The 19,419-nt window shown below is 37.3% G+C and overlaps 1 protein-coding gene across 3 annotated transcripts in view; it reads left to right on the forward strand.

Moving 5' to 3' along the window:
* The window catches only part of HECW2 (HECT, C2 and WW domain containing E3 ubiquitin protein ligase 2), a 451,986-nt gene extending 445,653 nt beyond the window's left edge, over positions 1-6,333 (forward strand). For all 3 annotated transcript variants that reach the window (XM_018061392.1, XM_018061400.1, XM_018061404.1), the window contains one exon: positions 1,500-6,333. In XM_018061392.1, coding sequence (XP_017916881.1) covers positions 1,500-1,611 — 112 coding nt within the window. In that variant the 3' untranslated portion in view covers positions 1,612-6,333. The remainder of the gene's footprint in view (positions 1-1,499) is intronic.

Genomic DNA, 19,419 nt, shown 5'->3' on the forward strand with positions numbered 1-19,419 from the left:
ATGAGGGGTTTATCAGTATATAACCTCATTGTAAGCTGAGGAAGACCTGATTTTTCTAATATGACAGTGCCCTTTGTGTTAATGTTTTTAATAAGCTATGTGGCCACACACCTGCTTTATTTATTATCTCTTTGTTATCTCAGTTTCCACGAGTCATGATTATCCTTTGGCAATTTAATGAAGGCAATTAGAGTAAATGTTTTTGATGGTAATGAAATGTAGCTAAAAATGCACCTCTTATTAATTGGTCAAACACTGTGAGCCAGGCATTGAATTAAGTGTGTTTCTGTGATTTCATTTAATTCTCATATCCTCTGAGACAAATAACAGTGTTTCTATGATTTCATCTAATCCTCATATCCTTCTGAAACAAATAATATGATTCTCATTTTATAAATGAGAAATTGAGTGGCAGGTTTTTAATAATTCACTGCAAATCACACAGCTGGTCGGTAATGCTGAAATTCAAACTCAAGTTTCTCCAACTGCAAACCTCTGATCTTCCCACAATACTGTACTGCAGCTAGGAGTATAACTATATTTATCTCTTAAATATTGAAGTTATTTATAAGAATAAAAGGTTAAAACCGTGTGATTTTGTAATAACAGCCTGTTAGTGATCACAGCTCCTAAAATTCCATATTAATTCAGGAGCAGTTTTTAAAAGCAAAGTTGTTTAGCTCCTGCAAACAAACTGTTGTACCTTCCAAATAAAATGCTTCCTATTTCATGTCAAAAGTGCAGATTTGCTTCCCGATAAGACGTGCTATTTGGAGGTTGTCTATTTTTTTATTGTGATTCAGGTGCAAATAACAGGAAAGCATATTTTTTCCTATCTTGGCCAAAGGGGAGGTATTTCTAAAAAAGAATGTAACATAATGATTTAAATGGCCATTATTTTGCATCATGAATTAGGAGAAATCAGATTATAGCACAGGAGTCAAAGAAGTAACAATGGTCTACTGACTACGATAGGAAAGTCCAGCCAGGGAATTTCCCAAAGCTCTAAGCCATGAGGTCTTCAGAGACACTCAGTGCTCTTCCCTGACCAACAAAATGAAAAAATGCAAAACCATTGACTTTTTAAGAAACATTCAGGCAAATGCCAACTCTGAAAACAAATTACTTTGCAAGAGCTTATCTTCATGACTTTTAGCAGGGCTGTGGTGGTGGGGGGGAACCTAACATCAAACGAAATAAAAATACAAATTTGTCTTTGTAATTCTTAGACAACTAAACAAATAGTAATATATATGTCATATAGATTTTAAATGATTGTTAAAATGTAAAGAAATAATTTTTAAAGATATTATTTCCCTTAAAAGAATTCAGTTCTGAATCGTTCAAGTCAAAACATTTTCAAAGTATTTCCAAAAGGAGTGTGAAAATTGGCAACAAACCAATTTGAATATGAAAGTCAAGCATGCACAGACACCAGAAGAAAGGATCTCATTTCACTCAAAGCATTCTGAACTCTGTACTGCTTCTTCTGTTTGCAGAGCTCACACTTGTTTTAACCGTCTGGATCTCCCTCCATACCCATCCTTCTCCATGCTTTATGAAAAACTCTTGACAGCAGTTGAAGAGACCAGTACCTTTGGACTTGAGTGACCTGGAGGCAAAATGCCCAGCCTTGTGTAGACAGGCAATTCCGGAAGCTGCCTTCCTGAAGAATGGCTGAACGTTGGAAGTTTCGAGAGTCGCTTCCATTAGAGTAAAGCTGAATGCTGTTATTTTCCAGGAACGGATGCTCTGCCGCATTTGGGTACTGGATAGTGATGATGATCCTCTTGGAAGGATTTGGGTGAGCTTGATGCCCAGGGAACCACCCAACAGTCTTTCAATCAACAGTTCTTGACTGCCAAACTTTTTTCCATTTGTTATGTTCCAAGACAAAGATGAACCTGTACACGATCAGCTCCATGGTAACTTTCAGAGACTCAGGAGAATCATGAAACTTACCTTTGAACATGGTTCAAGCCAAACTGGCAGCACTTGGCCCAATCTCCAAATTAGTGCAAGTTAAATAGTATAATAAAAACAAATATATTTCCTGAAAATACATTCATTTAAGCCCTAAGTTATAACAGAATATTCATTTTCTTGCTTATGAGTACCTGCATGGTGTGTACTATAGGTTTCAGCTTTCATGGGACACAAGTGGAAAATGAAACCAAGTCAATATGAGGTAACCTTTAAGATTTGCAATAAGGTGGTCTGTGACAATGTATATGCAAAGTGATATGTGTGTAATTATGGCTGAAGACAAACTGTTATACAATGAATTACTAATGACAGATTTTATGCTTTATAATGCATGAAAACAATTTTAAAATAATTAGCAATTAATCACAGCGTATCAGGAAAAAAGTACACAGTGAGTTCTGTTTATTTTTTATAGTTTCATTATATTTATGTTCTCTAAGATGTAGATAAGAATCTACCTATCATACTATATGTATCATCTGTTCCATTTTCATATTCCATGCTTATTCGGGCATCATGCTTGTATGTATCCTTTTAAGCACTCTCAAGGGAACAAAAGGGCCTTTTATTTTTATAAAGGTACAAAAAATTCCCCAAAATATTTTGCACTGAATGTACCAAAGTTGAAGGGACATTATAATATGACTAACAACAACTCCATCACTTGACAAGTATAATAGAAAATAGCTTCTAAATCCAACTTTCTTCACAGTGCCATGTCTACCACTACAAGGACTGTGCATCTAAGTAATAATTTTTTAAGACTCACTATATGTGATAGTATGATATGCATTTATTTAAAATGCATTAGACTCTTCCATCCATCAAATACTTTACAGGATGGCATTTAATACAGATATTTCGTATTTCCCCCACTGCTTTTTATTTGTACAGCATCATTAAACACTAAGCTCAGTTAGGGAGCCATCAGCAACACCCAAGAGATCAGCTCTCTTTAGTAATAAGAATTCCATTTTCCCTCATCAGTGAAGACATCACAAATTGAAAGTCTCAGTACTATATTTCTAAGTCTGCATTTTCACTGATGCATAATTTTCTTATCAATATTAAGAAACAGTTTTTCTATAATATCTCATAAACTGCATGACATCACTAGTGTTGTCTCTACTTAGTTTATCAGAGGGTGTTTTCATTTTTATTACTTTGGGGTTACTCACCATCATGGTTTATTTCTTGACTTATGGCCGCAACTAACCAGGTGTTCGATATAATTAAGTTAAATTGAGGGTAATAAAAGCATTGGAGTAAACATTTGGTTTGCCAGCCTATGGTATTACAGGCATTGCCCAAACACTTCTTTGAGAACAACATTTATAGTAGCCATGGAATTCCTGTTATAGGATGTTAGCAATCTTATGTTTTATAGAGGTCAAATGCATGATTTTCATAGATCGTTGATGATGGTAAGAACCGATTACACTGTTGGTTAAACTACATTTACTATGGGGACCCTCAAGAGGAATACTACTTGTTGTATTCCTACACTAAAGGCAGGTACTGCAGTGTGGAGAAACATTCTGGGAAAAAAGGTTACAACAATCTGGAAGTAAGAAGGAAAGATTTATCTGTGTACTATAATTGTATTGGAAAGAAAGGGAAAAAAAAAGCTTAACTGGAAATGTTAGTTTGTACTTACTTATCATGAATATAAGTATATATTTAATTTTACAAACTATTTTTACTTGTTTGTATTTTTTTCATTATAAGGGAAAATAGTATAACATACTTTTTAAAAAACACATTTTTGATGGTATATAAGATGTTTCAGAGCTGGCATTCCCTAAGTAGCTGATAGAAGGTTTCAAAAATACAGCATTTCTTTCAAAACTATTTTCATAGACCATGTTAGTTTGAATTTTGGTTTGTGACACTTTGTTGTCATTGTCTGCATTATTAGGTAAGCGATTTGAAATAAAATATATCTCTTTAATTATTTATTTCCAAATACCAGTATAATCATTAATTGTTACCATTCTCAGAATTGGAAATTATCCAAGATGTACCTATTACATCAGAATACCATGATAACGGATCTCTTATTTTTCATTTGTATCAACAAAAGAATCTGATAATAACTATTTAAAACATTAAATAACATTTCCACAGAATAAATTCAACTTTAATATACTCTACAAATAGAAATATCCATAAATATTTTCTTCTGGACTATGAACCTAGATAATTTGGCTGTCTGGTCTTGTTTTCTTTAAAATGCTCATAAATGATGCATATAGTATACCATTTTATAAAAGACAGTCATGATGCATCAAATGTATGTGGACATCTCTTAGGTGAGAGAAGAGGCATTGGCAGTCACTCTGTGCCAGCTGCTATGGTTGATGGTTGAGCTACAAGATTCAGAATCTGTCCTCAAGAAGCTTACAGTCTAGTGGAATACATACCAAGGTTCAGAAAATATTTTAAGTAAAATTTGATATGTTCTACAATCAAGAGAACAGCTTGTTCCATCTGGGAGTTGGAACTCCCAGAGTGACGACTTCATATGTGGGAGATACTGTGGCTAAAAAAATATATATATAAATGCTCTTTCTGTTGATACCTAATGGCATATAATAGTATGATGATACTGGTCAAGTGTGGAAGAAGGAAGTGGAGTGGAGAAGGAAATGTAACCCACTCCAGTATTCTTTCCTGGGATATCCCATGGACAGAAGAGCCTGGCAGGCTACGGTCCCTGGGGTCACAAAAGAGATACAGCTGAGTGTGCACACACATGCATGCACATGGAAGCCTGGAGCCTATTTACACACATGGTTTAAAGTGTGAAGGTGAGGACCTGAACCATGGTGGACCAACCCAAGGATCTTCAAGTTATCCCCAAAATGACACAGTTAAGTTCAATAGTTTCCCTGTTTCTTTTCATCTGCACTGTGGTGTATTAGGTTGGTACAAAAGTAACTATGGTTTCGGACCCTGAATTTTAAGTCATTGTAGCTAGGCTCAGATACATCTTTATTAATCAAAATAGGAACCATCACAGTCAACACACTTTTTCCAATGAGAAATAAGTTTGTTTATTCCTGTAGCATAAAAATCCATCCTTCAAAATTTGATGAACTCTTGGAAAGCATTTTCCCTGAAAAAAAAATTGTTGAGATGCTTGAAGAAGTGGTGGTCAGTTGGTGAGATGTCAGATGAATGCAGCAGATGAGACAAAACCTCATAGCCCAATTTGTTCAACTTTTGAAGTGTTGCTTGTATGACCTGCTGTTGGGTGTTGTGGAGAAGAATTGGGCCTTTTCTGTTGACCAGTGCTGGCTGCAGGCATTGCAGTTTTTGGTGTGTCTGATCGATTTGCTGATCATACTTCTCGAATGTAATGGTTTCGCCAGGATTCAGAAAGCTGTAGTGGATCAGACCAGCATCAGACCACCAAACAGTGACCATGGCCCTTTATTTGGTACAAGTTTGGCTTTAGTAAGTGCTTTGGAATTCCTTCTTGGTCCACCCACTGCACTGGTCATTGCTGGTTGTTGTGTAAAATCCACTTTTTGTAGCATGTCACAATCTGGTCAAAAAATGGTTCATTGTTGTATAGAATAAGAGAAGATAACACTTGAAAAATGATGTTTTTTTTTGATTGGTGGTCAGTTCATGAGGCACCCACTTACTGAGCTTTTTCATCTTTCCAGTTTGCTTCAAATGCCCCGACAATCATAGAATTTTTGACTTGGGCAACTTCTCATGTAGTTCTAAGAGGATCAGCTTCAGTGCTTCTCTCCATTGGTCATTGTCAACTTCCAGTGGCCAGCCACTGCATTCCTTATCTTCAAGGCTCTTGTCTCCTTTGCCAAACTTCTTGAACGACCACTGCACTATATGTTCATTAACAGTTCCCGGGCTAAATGCATTGTTGATGTTGCGAGTTGTCTCCACTGCTTTACCACCTATTTTGAACTTAAATAAGAAAATTGCTTGAATTTACCTTTTGTCTAACATAATTTCCATAGCCTAAAATACATATGAAATAAACAGCAAGTAATAATTCATTAGCAAAAAACATAAAGCAAGAAATGGACATTAAAATGATGTAGAACATAACCACATTTAAGAGTGTATTCCAGCATCAAATGGCAAAGTTCAGAAATGCAAAACCAAAGTTACATTTGCACCAACCTAATACCTTTGCTTTGCAGTGTTAAAAATCCCAATTCCTGAGACCATCCACCTCTGGGGTCAAAATGTTTTTCCTTGTGCAAAAAAAAAAAATTAAAGAATCTTAGCCAAAGAAGTGTGATTGCAATTTTCTAGCATCTGTTACTTTGTAATTAAGGAAAAGTTCTGTAATAAATGAAGGAAAATTTGTTTCTCTTGTATAACAATCAAGTTTTAAAAAACTGCATTCAAATGATTAACAGTAATGGTGGAATATATTTAAATAGTGCTTTAGAGTGTCTCAGTGCTTTCAGGTGCTTAGTTTGTCTTGATCTGATGGAGTAGAAGGTATCAAGTCCTGTCTGCATTGAGGCTGATTTTCACAAGTGGCTTGTGAGCTCAGTTTCAGTACTTCACAGCTACAGTTCCAGGTTTCATCTTGAGAAATGTGGACACTAATATGTATACCAGCCTATTCCAGTTTCACTGAAATTTGCAAGCTGCTTGTCTGCCCAAACTCTCATTTTTTCAAACACTCTTAAAAACATGACACCTTCTGAAAAATCCTTGAAGAAATTAGCATATTCATAGAAAAAACTCCCAATATCCTTAATGTTTCCATTTTACTATGTATTATGAGAAATTAAAAACAAAATGCAAAATTTGATTGCTTTTGGTGGATTTCTATATTATAGTAAGTTTAGTTTTCTCAAATATTATTTGGAAGCAAGATAATGAAACAGCACTTTAATCAGAAGCCTGATTTTATTTTTTAATTTTAAACAAGGATGGATCTAGAAAACTCTGATAGCTGAGTTCCAATGATATGGGTGAAGGGATCACTGCAGGTTCTTTTCCTCTTTGTCTTCCTCACATTGATTCAACTTTTTTTCCTCCTTCTGCACAAATTATGACTTGATCACTTCTAACTAAGGCAAACATATGATAATGAGTCTTTCCAATCCAACCCAGTTTTGGAAACTACCACTGAAGATGAAATGATGCTACACCATCATTACAAACTACTTACACACTGCATAGTACAAATACAAAAAAAGACCATGGCCTCACCCTCAAACTGAATCTGACTTTCAGGCCCTTTGGTGTTCTTACCTGCTTTCTGATTTAATTTTAGAGTGAAAATGCTCTAAATCTTAGACACAGACACCTTACTTCTATGAAATTGAGTTTAAATTAATGAGAATGTCACTTTCACTTAGGTTCTAATTTTGCGAAGCCTATATTGCCTTTCTAATTCGATTGTGTTTTCTAGCTAGATTTGCCTGTCTCACATGGAAGCAAAGGGATGTCAGAGACATCAAGCTTTCTAAATTGTGGCTTAAGGCCAACCACTTGCTGCCCACTAGAAGGATGATAGAAACAAAAAAATCAGAAAAGGTGCAACCAGTAGTGGTGACCACCCCCCACCCCTGCCAAGAATGTAATGCTAATTATGGACCAACTGTCAAGATTCAGGAGTGGTAACTGCATTCCAAGGAGCTGGCACAGAGGATATGTTGAACATGTGTGCCCTACCCATATCCGAAACAATCAATAGCACTGTTGCAGGGAGAAAGTTAAAACAAGGGTGAAAGGATCACCTTATGGCTTGGCGGCTGTGGGTAGAAACACATACTTTGGTTTCTGACTTTGAGAAAAAGAATTTTGTGCTGCCCAATGAGAGCACTGCTTGGTAATCAACCTAGTGGATTCCCTTATTTCAGTAGGGTGATAACATTTTTCTGTATTGCAAAACAGAATTTAGTCCAAAAGTATTAAAGGTAACCATAGCTTAATTAGGAGATCCAACGATTTAGCATTAAATTGGGTTGTGGATTACTTGTAACTTAATTGTTGTTACTATAATTGAACTTTAGGGGAAAAGAGAGCACATGTTGCTTGACACATTTCTTTGTTTAATTTGTTTTTTAGCAGACATTCTTTGATGTTACAGTCACTTCCAAAACATTTTTCATGGTTTCTAATGGTAACTTATGTGTTCCCTGGTCATGTATAAGCAAAAAACCTAAGAATTGGGTTACTGAATTGCAAATAGAGATCTAATCTGCAATTCCAATCTAATCTAATCTGTATTTCCAATTTTTCAAGAAATTAATTGAGGCTGAAATAGATTTGCTTAGATTTAATCTATAAGGTAGTTTATTTGGCTTTCATGATCAAACAGTTCAGCAGAACTGGAAGGCCCTAGTTGTATGGTTTCTGGGAAACATAGGAAAATTAAACTTATACATGAAATTTTTATGTGGAATGGCCTTGGGCAGGTGTTATCTTTCTATCCAATTTTCTTTTAGGATATTACAACCCTGAGCAATGTTGATAGGTAAGGTGTATGATTTAAGCTGAATCAAATATTACTGATGCAGCTAAGGAATCAGTAAACTTCTGGTTACCATCACCTTCTATAAGAAAGGATGGATAATGTTCAAGAAATACCTTGGAAGGACTAACCAGGAAACACACAAAACTGAATGTTCCTTTAGGACCTTAATGCTCTAAAAGATGGTATTACAACCTATTTTTCTTTATATGGTATCATAAGTAAAAATTGAGGCTGTTAATATGTTGGAAGGTGCATATTATCACATGTTTTTATAATAGGGATGCAGGCATTCCAAAGTAAATGAATAAAGATACATGCATCTCTCTTGCCTCTTACTGAAAGTATTAATCTAATTTTATACTAATGATTACTTTTTAATATTTAGGCTCTGTAAAAAGAAAAAAAGCCACATTTATGTCCAAGATTTCAGTGGAGCACAGATGGTGTATTTTTTTAAGCCTTCAAATTTCTTTTCACAAATTCCACCCATTGTGTCTATTATACCATGTCACAATTAATAGCTATGTTTCTATTTTTCTTGAGTTGATTTAAGCCTCATATTTATTCAATGTTACTTTTAATAGAGAACAATAATGGGAACTATTTGCTATTGACATTGAGATTATACAGCTCTCATTTTACCTTATATTTAAATTTCATCTTTTTTTCTCCAAGCAAATAATACAGACTGTTGACATCCTAGAAATGAATCATGGGTGGTCTTAAATGGAGCCTGGGACTCTGAAATGTAGACTTGTTTGTTTTCTGGAAAGTCTGTATTCTTATCCTTACCTGAACCCCTGACTTTTGTGTTGTATTTTTTTATGATTCTGAAATGCTTTGAGGGAAAGATATTTTATGTGTACAACTTGTTTTATTTTCATACTGATCTCTATTTTTGTTTAAAACCATGTTGCATCATGAAATCACTTAATCCAAAATAAATCTTCTTTAAAAAAATAGATTATGATTTTTCTGTGATACATTTGGGGAGGAAAAAAACTCAAGAGGAAAGAGAGCAGAGTAGGGATAAAGGTCTCGTGGGATTAGTGTACAGCTTTGTGGATACAGGAAGTTCTCTTTTCATGATATTTATAATTAGGAATCTATTTTGTTTATCCCTAAAAGATTATTTTACTATTTGGTAGTGCATAAATTAATGTTAAAGGAATGAATTAACACAAATCATAATCTCTTAAGTCACATGAGTTGAGACTGTTTGCTAAACCATCTTGGTTGAATGCTTATTTCATAACCACATATGCACACCTCCGCCACCACTACCACCCACATCAGTCTAATTGAGGGGTGACATATTCACAAGCCTACAGGGGCCAGACAAATAAAACAATATTAAGACAAGCATCTAGGTGGGTGTATTTATTGAGTGCAACTAGCTGGGTGTAAGCAATGGAAAATGGTGGGTTTGCCTAAAGGAGGCATTGTAATCCTTTGCTCCAGCAGATTCTACTCACATGAAATTCAGGTCAGTGTTGAAAGATTTAGGTCAGTTTTTATTTGTCAGGAGGAACTCAGAAATCTAAAACTTTAGATTTCTAAAATTGTAGTATTTCTAGGTCTCTTTAATACTGGGTGAAAGTGAAAGCATTAGTGACTCTTTGTGACCCCAGGGACTGTAGCCCACCAGGCTTCTGTTCATGGAATTCTCCAGGCAAGAACACTGGAGTGGGTAGCCATTCCCTTCTCCAGGGGATCTTCCCAACCCAGGGATCAAACCTGGGTCTCTTGCATTACAGGCAGATTCTTCACCAACTGAGCCATCAGGGCAGCCCCTTAATACTGGGTGGCTCAAAGCAAATAAGTCTGTAGGTTGCATTTACCTTGCAGGTCTTCCAGTTTGGAACACTTGATTTACTCTAATTTTATTTTATGACTGGCTGGTAATATAAGTGAACTGACCAAATAAATACTACTGAGACATGGCAGTTAATAGGAGATATGGGGAAAGGCGAATATATGCTGGAAGGGTAGATAGTCACTAAATGATATACTTGAAAATGATGTGTGCTTACCAGTATCTTTTTGAAAACCAATTTGTGTTCATTCATTTAAGTTGAGAATCTATGTCAAGTTTTTGTGAAAAGGATGTGCCATTAAACTCATGTATTTTAAACTAGAAGTGAATTTCCTATATCACATAAGCAATTAAAGCAAAGACTCATCTTCTATAACTAACTGAAGTTTGATATTGTCATTGAAAGAGAAGAGCAAGAGATTAACCTATGACACTGACTTCATGGTTATTGTGTCATAATGTTCTCTCTATAAACCTTTGACCTCACTGTGCTTTCATTATGATAAATTTATCTACCTTCATTATATTCTTTTAAGAAAACATGAAACTCACTTGGTGAATGTTTTCAGTTCAGTTCAGTTCAGTCGCTCAGTCATGTCCGACTCTGCGACCCCATGAATCGCAGCACGCCAGGCCTCCCCGTCCATCACCATCACCCGGAGTTCACTCAACCAACCATATCCATCGAGTCGGTGGTGCCATCCAGCCATCTCATCCTCTGTCATCCCCTTCTCCTCCTGCCCCCAGTCCCTCCCAATATCAGAGTCTTTTCCAATGAGTCAACTCTTCGCATGAGGTGCCCAAAGTACTGGAGTTTCAGCTTTAGCATCATTCCTTCCAAAGAAATCCCATGGCTGATCTCCTTCAGAATGGACTGGTTGGATCTCCTTGCACTCCAAGGCACTCTCAAGAGTCTTCTCCAACACCATAGTTCAAAAGCATCAATTCTTCGGCACTCAGCTTTCTTCACAGTCCAACTCTCACATCCATACATGACCACTGGAAAAACCATAGCCTTGACTAGATGGACCTTTGTTTTAACAATGCACAATTCCCACTATCATTGTAATCACCTACAGGAAGTCTTTCTTGATTTTTTAAAAAAATTTCATCCTTTACCCAGAAAGCATTTAACCCCTTTATCAAGGATTGGAAAAAAGTTTTCTTCGTACTTTCCCCTATTTATTGATCAAAAAATGTTACCTATTAATGACATTTTTTCCCCTTTAAATACTTTCTTCTAAACAGATATTAGGCTGACTCATATAGCATTTGTCAACCATCGTAAACTTTGGAGTAACAATAAGTTGAAATGGAAAAGAAAGGCAGAAAAGCAAAATGGCTGTCTGCAGAGGCCTTACGACTAGCTGTGAAAAGAAGAGAAGCAAAAAGCCAAGGGGGAAACCTGAATGCAGAGCTCCAAAGAAGAGCACAGAGAGATAAGAAAGCCTTCCTCAGCGATCAATGCAAAGAAATAGGGGAAAACAACAGAATGGGAAAGACTAGAGATCTCTTCAAGAAAATTAGAGATACCAAGGGAACATTTCATGCAAGGATGGGCTCGATAAGGACAGAAATGGTATGGACCTAACAGAAGCAGAAGATATTAAGAAGAGGTGGCAAGAATACACAAAAGAACTGTACAAAAAAGATCTTCACAACCAAGATAATCATGATGGTGTGATCACTCACCTAAGCCAGACATCCTGGCATGTGAAGTCAAGTGGGCCTTAGGAAGCATCACTACGAACAAAGCTAGTGCAGGTGATGGAATTCCAGTTGAGCTATTTCAAATCCTGAAAGATGATGCTGTGAAAGTGCTGCACTCAATATGCCAGCAAATTTGGAAAACTCAGCAGTGGCCATAGGAATGGAAAAGGTCAGTTTCCATTCCAGTCCCAAAGAAAGGCAATGCAAAAGAATGCTCAAACTACCGCACAGTTGCACTCATCTCACATGCTAGTAAAGTAATGCTCAAAATTCTCCAAGCCAGAATTCAGCAATACATGAACTGGGAACTTCCAGATGTTCAAGCCAGTTTTAGAAAAGGCAGAGGAACCAGAGATCAAATTGCCAACAACTGCTGGATCATCAAAAAAGCAAGAGAGTTCCAGAAAAACATATATTTCTGCTTTATTGACTATGCCAAAGCCTTTGACTATGTGAATCACAATAAACTGTGGAAAATTCTGAAAGAGATGGGAATACCAGACCACCTGACCTGTCTCTTGAGAAATCTATATGCAGGTCAGGAAGCAACAGTTAGAACTGGACATGGAACAGACTGGTTCCAAATAGGAAAAGGAGTACATCAAAGCTGTATATTGTCACCCTGCTTATTTAACTTATATGCAGAGTACATCATGAGAAACATTGTTCTGGAAGAAGCACAAGCTGGAATCAAGATTGCCAGGAGAAATATCAATAACCTCAGATATGCAGATGACACCACCCTTATGGCAGAAAGTGAAGAGGAACTAAAAAGCCTCTTGATGAAAGTGAAAGTGGAGAGTGAAAAAGTTGGTTTAAAGCTCAACATTCAGAAAACGAAGATCATGGCATCCGGTCCCATCACTTCATGGGAAATAGATGGGGAATCAGTGGAAACAGTGTCAGACTTTATTTTTTTAGTCCCCAAAATCACTGCAGATGGTGATTGCAGCCATGAAATTAAAAGACGCCTACTCCTTGGAAGGAAAGTTATGACCAACCTAGATAGCATATTGAAAAGCAGAGATATTACTTCACCAACAAAGGTCCGTCTAGTCAAGGCTATGGTTTTTCCAGTGTTCATGTATGGATGTGAGAGTTAGACTGTGAAGAAAGCTGAGTGCCAAAGAATTGATGCTTTTGAACTGTGGTGTTGGAGAAGACTCTTGGGAGTCCCTTGGACTGCAAGGAGATCCAACCAGTCCATCCTGGAGGAGATCAGTCCTGGGTGTTCTTCAGAAGGACTGATGTAGAAGCTGAAACTGCAATACTTTGGCCACCTCGTGCGAAGAGTTGACTCATTGGAAAAGACCCTGATGCTGGGAGGGATTGGGGGCAGGAGGAGAAAGGGACGACAGAGGATGAGATGTTTGGATGGCATCACTAACTCAATGGACATGAGTTTGAGTGAACTCCGGGAGTTGGTGATGGACAGGGAGGCCTGGCGTGCTGCGATTCATGGGGTTGCAAAGCGTCAGACACAACTGAGCGACTGAACTGAACTGTAGTTGAAATGAGAATATCTAATAATGATACATTGTATATATTGATAGAAATGAAATTCACATTTTATTTGCCCAGTTATTATAGGTCATGTCAAAAGATGTTTAGCTGATGTCTAGTTTAATGAACTAAAAAGAAAAGCCAGCAATTTCCAAACCATAAATCTCTGTCAAATATATATTTCTTTGATAATTTATAATATTGTTATAAAATACTACCTCTTGCAACACTACATTCTTGGACATAATAATAATTCATGTCTATCTGGTATTTAGTTGGCATTGGAAAATGGAACTCAAACCCAAACTCTTGAGCCTTGTCATGACACTACCAACACATGCTCTCCCTACCTCTCACAGAACAAAACAACAGAACAAACCATTTTAAGTTTGCTAAGAAACTATTCACCAATTAGGGAAGATTTACTATTATTCCAGTTTCAATCAGGAAACCATATCAACATTTCTTAAATGTTGCATCAAATCACCAGTAGTGACAGAGGATGCTCCAAATATGGAAATGTAGCTTGAAGTCAGCTCCATCAACACAAAATCATATGTATGTTTCATTTACTTTCAAGTAAAACTTTATATATCATCAGACTTGGATTTAATTTGAAAATATGGATTTTTCCCATTAGCTTTAATAACAACTGCTTGCCCACTGCCCCAGATATAAAAGAAATGTGATGACCCAGTACTTTACCACTTTAATTTTGTCTGTTCCTTGGCCAGACATTGGGTAACTTGGGGTATGCACTCATTGGTTTGAAAAGCAATGTCTATATCATCAGAATCTCTTCCTCATACAATACTACTGATGATTTGGAGCTAAAATGTTTGGGTTTGTTTTCTCTCATCTGCAATTAAACTGTCTGTTATAACACTCAAAATGATGTTTAAGGAGGAATGAAGATAATAGGCTGTCTGAATCTTGGAACCAAGCAAGAATGCCAGTAGTTTTGTGGTGGGAGTATATGCACAGATCTTTACTAACCAGCCACACAGTTTGGGTGTGGTGATGGTTGTACACGTACACACTAGTAAACTAATGATTCCTAGCTGACTTTGACCTGTCCTGAGTTAAGGTCTTTAGTTAAGGTATAAATCATATATATTTAAAATCATATTTTTGAAGTTAGCACTTACTGACTCTGGGAAACATACAAGATGAGCCTGGTGCATCTTATAGTGCTGGAAAGTAAGAAAATACTTAAAAAAAAAAATAAAAAGACTTGCAATGGGAGTGTGTCAAAGGGATATAGGAGCCAACCAAAAAAGCTGGAACAATTTGAGCAAAAAAAGTAGTATTGAATTAAAATACAACATATAAATATCCATAAGTCCACATTGATAATAAATACTTGAATAATTAATAAATGAAGAAGAGAGAAATCATCCATGCAGGAGAATTCCAAGTAATTTATGTAGATACTCCACCTTTAAATGTTGGTTGCTCATAATAACTCCCTTCCACAGAGCACAGTGCAGAATAGGGAAGGGAGAGAAGAGAAACTTTAAAGTGAAACCTCCTGATCAACACTACCTCAGCCAGGTGACCAAGCCAATATATCAATGGTTATAAATCATGTGGGTTGTATATTCCCTTGATATGATATGATAAAAATAACACTTTTCCTCTGTGGTCTTTCCCAAACCTATAACTGCAGTTCAACCATTAGAAAAACAGACAAATTCCAATATAAGGACATTATAAAAAATACCTGGCCTGTATTTCTTAAAACTATCAAGGTTATCAAAAACAGGAAAACCCTGAGAAACAGAGAAATAGTCACTCAAAGAGGAGCTTAATGAGACATAATGGTATGTATCCTGGATAGGATGCTGCTGCTGCTGCTGCTAAGTCACTTCAGTCATGTCCGACTCTGTGCAACCCCATAGATGGCAGCTCACCAGGCTCCCCCATCCCTGGGATTCCCCAGGCAAGAACACTGGAGTGGGTTGCCATTTCCTTCTCCAATGCATGAAAGTGAAAAGTGAAAGTGAAGTCTCTCAGTCGTGTCCGACCCTCAGTGACCCCATGGACTGCAGCCTTCCAGGCTCCTCCACCCACGGGATTTTCCAGGCAAGAGTTTAAGAGTGGGGTGCCATTGCCTTATCCCCTGGATAGGATACTGGAAAAAGGACATCATCTAAATACCAAGGAGAAATGAATAAATCATGGACTTTAGTTAATAATAATGTATCACTATCATGAACTCACCAAACATTCTTGCTATATTAATAAATAGGATGTTGATGAGAACATTAGGCTTATTCTTGAATAAAAGAGTGAAAATTCTGGTCCCAAGTCTTAGGGAATGGTGTGAAGCAGTGGCTTTCCCACTTGGGTATCATGTAGCAATAAAATTCAGCCCCATATAGGGCTCCAGAATCACTGCAGATGGTGATTGCAGCCATGAAATTAAAAGACACTTACTCCTTGGAAGAAAAGTTATGACCAACCTAGGTAGCATGTTGAAAAGCAGAGATATTATTTTGCCAACAAAGGTCTGTCTAGTCAAGGCTATGGTTTTTCCAGTGGTCATGTATGGATGTGAGAGTTAGACTGTGAAGAAATCTGAGTGCCGAAGAATTGATGCTTTTGAACTGTGGTGTTGGAGAAGACTCTTGAAAGTCCCTTGGACTGCAAGGAGATCCAACCAGTCCATTCTGAAGGAGATCAGCCCTGGGATTTCTTTGGAAGGAATGATGCTGAAGCTGAAACTCTGGTACTTTGGCCACCTCATGTGAAGAGTTGACTCATTGGAAAAGACTCTGATGCTGAGAGAGATTGGAGGCAGGAGGAGAAGGGGACGACAGAGGATGAGATGGCTGGATGGCATCACTAACTCGATGGACGTGAGTCTGAGTGAACTCCGGGAGTTGTTGATGGACAGGGAGGCCTGGCGTTCTGCGATTCATGGGGTTGCAAAGAGTCGGACACAACTGAGCGACTGAACTGAACTGAACTGATACAACCCAAAAGAAAAATGTGGTTAGTGATGGCAGGGAAATGATTTAGTGTTATGAACTTTACATGTAGTTGAACATTTGCTAACAATTTGCAAGTATCATACACTCTTACAGTTATTATCATAAAATGTAATACATTTTAATACCCACATGAAGAGAAAAGCAATCTCAGAATGAGGAACTATTATTTAAATAAATTAATGTTTATTAATATTCAAGTTGGATTATGTTATTTATCTGGATGATGGTTGCAGGATGTATATATTTATTTAGATTTTATCAAGCTATACACTTAAAATAGGATCAATTCTTATATGTAAGTTACAGGCCAATTAAAAAATGTTTTAAAGAAAGCAAATTTGTTTTAAAAGGAAAAACGTATGGTCTTTGACATATGATAAATCAATGTCCATATTCTGGCTCTCTGTATTCTGTTTAATGACCTTGGGTAATCTCACCAATCTGAGTCTCACTTTTTTCATTTGTAAAATAGAACAAAATTCCTTTCTCATGCAGTACTTTTATGTGAAATGAGATAATCTGTATTGAGCCCATTGCTGTGCACCTGGCAAATGCTTAGTATATTGACTTCCCTTTCCTCTCCACCCCAGTATACTGGCCTCAAAGTTTCTTACCACCAGCTCTTAGGCCTAGTTTTAGGGAAAGGATGACTGACTTAACCTTGGTCCCGGAAGTTATCCAGCCTTCCCTGGGCCAGATTACCAACTCGCCTATTCCTCAAATCTTTGGCAACTGGGAACATTCACATGTCTGCCCATCCATTCATCCATCCATCGTCCATCCATCCATCTATCCATCCATTGACTCAATATTTATTGAATTGCTACTATGTTCCAGGCACCATGATAGGTGCTGGGGAAACACTGCTGAATAAAGCAGTCACGATTCCTGTCTGTTGGGAGTTTACAGTCTCATGGGGAAGACAGGCAGTAAGCAAATAAATCCATAATTATTAATTACTATAAAAAGTGCTGTAAAGAACAGGGCGCAGCAATGGACAGGTGAGAACTGGAGGTGGAAGAGAAGTCAGTCACTGGAAGATCAGAGGGAAAGCTTCTGCAGTATCCTATCATTGAAGTCTTATAACATCCCAAATAATTACAGAGTACACATAAAAGACATAATCACCACCAAAGTGAATCTTCTCACATATGAATGCTTGTTGTAACATCTATTCTGCTCCTCAGAAGAGTTGTTTGCATACTTCCTGTTTCTTAGAAGTTAGATACCGGGTAAGTAGCTTTTTGCTATAGTAATACAAACTCATTATTTTGTAAGCTGTTACAGATTTAATTTATTCTGACTTTTCCTAATAAACTTTGTTGTACTTGCAGGCAACCAAAGAATGGATGATTGTAAATGTCTCTTAATAAAAATTTTTCCAGCTAATAAACAAGGAAAATAAAATATGTTTAAAAAACTCATCTGTATAATATAATGAGTCACGAAGATGGGACACAAAGGGAAATAAAAATGAGAACGAGTAACATACTACTTGGGATGTAGTGCAGTATACTGAGCAGGACATTGGATTTGTCATCTGAGTTCAAATTTTGTCTGCATTTCTAGCTGTGTGACCTTAAGCCAGTCATTCAACTTCTCTGAGCCTGAGCTGCCTCACATGAAAACCAAGAATAATAATGGTGACCTCAAGGCAGGTGGTAAGAATTAAATGAAATGATATATACTTAGCATTTTGCATGAAGAAGTATTGCCATGCTTTATTTAGAACATTCCTGTCATTTCACTACAAAACTTAAATCCTGTGTACTTAGGTAGTCTCACCACAGAAGTTTCAGCTTTTAAAAGTAGGTACATTCCTTGCTCTTAAGTTTCTTTCTCAAACCTTGGCTGTTGGTTTGGAATTCTTAGTCTCTGTGCTCAATCTTGTTTCTTTAGGTGACAAATCATTCCTGATTTTCCTAATTCTCACCCAGAATGACCTCAGGCAATCCAGGGAATAAACATGGCCAGGCCGGTTGGGGAGAAGTGAACACTGAGCTTGAGGTGACACCAGGGCTCCTGGCGCTGCCTCCTCCGGGGGCTCAGCCTGCCTTGCCGTCTGGCCTTTGGGCTCTCCTTTCCTCTCCATTGTTCATGGTTGCTTTGTTGTTGGGCTTCCTGTAATGTCTCAGTAAACGACGAGTGGGAGAGGAGAGAACAATAGTCAGATGATTTTGCTCTCTGGATCGTCCTCTCTCTCAGGGGTGGCCCAGACAAGTCTACAGTCTGCAGTTCTAGGCTGAGCCCTCACCTCACTTGGGAAAGTCACTCTCAGAGTCCATTCTCATTTGTAACATGGAACAGCTCTAGCCTTGCTTACAGTAAATGCAGGGTTGTTGAAGCTCAGACAAAATATTGTGTGTGAAAGCTCTCTATTCACTCTAAAATGCTGTCCAGACTTCAGGTGCTATTAATACTAGTCTATCCTGTGCCACGTTCACATGCATGACTGGCTGGGAAGCTTCTTATACCTGCTCAGGACTGAGCTGCAAGAAGGGGATTTTTCTAGGTCAACCAGTAATGGAAAATGTCTCAAAAGTATTGCCTATTTTTACTTTGAAAGGGCAACCTTCTCAGAGATAGGCTTTTAATAGTGAGAAGAACTCCAGGCTTGGAAGATTAAAAGATAATTTAAAACTACATAAAACTAATCTATTTTGATGCGTTGTGTAATTTATTTGGGCAAATATATAGGTGCTGTTGGCCAAAGTTAAACTGAGCAAGTCTCATTGAAGTGATGAGAACTGATCAAATCTTTGTTCTGCAATTTCCTGTTCTTAGCAAGCAGAGAAAAAAATACACCCTAGGTAAGAGACAGGAAGAAATAAAGACAAATGAGTTTGTCTCTGCAGCTTCTCCCAAATACACCCTCAAAAACCTCATATTTTAAAAGATGCACCCCCAAATTAGGTTTGCAAGAAGTAGGT

Source organism: Capra hircus, chromosome 2 (assembly GCF_001704415.2).
Source record: "Capra hircus breed San Clemente chromosome 2, ASM170441v1, whole genome shotgun sequence".
Classification (NCBI taxonomy): Eukaryota; Metazoa; Chordata; class Mammalia; order Artiodactyla; family Bovidae; genus Capra; species Capra hircus.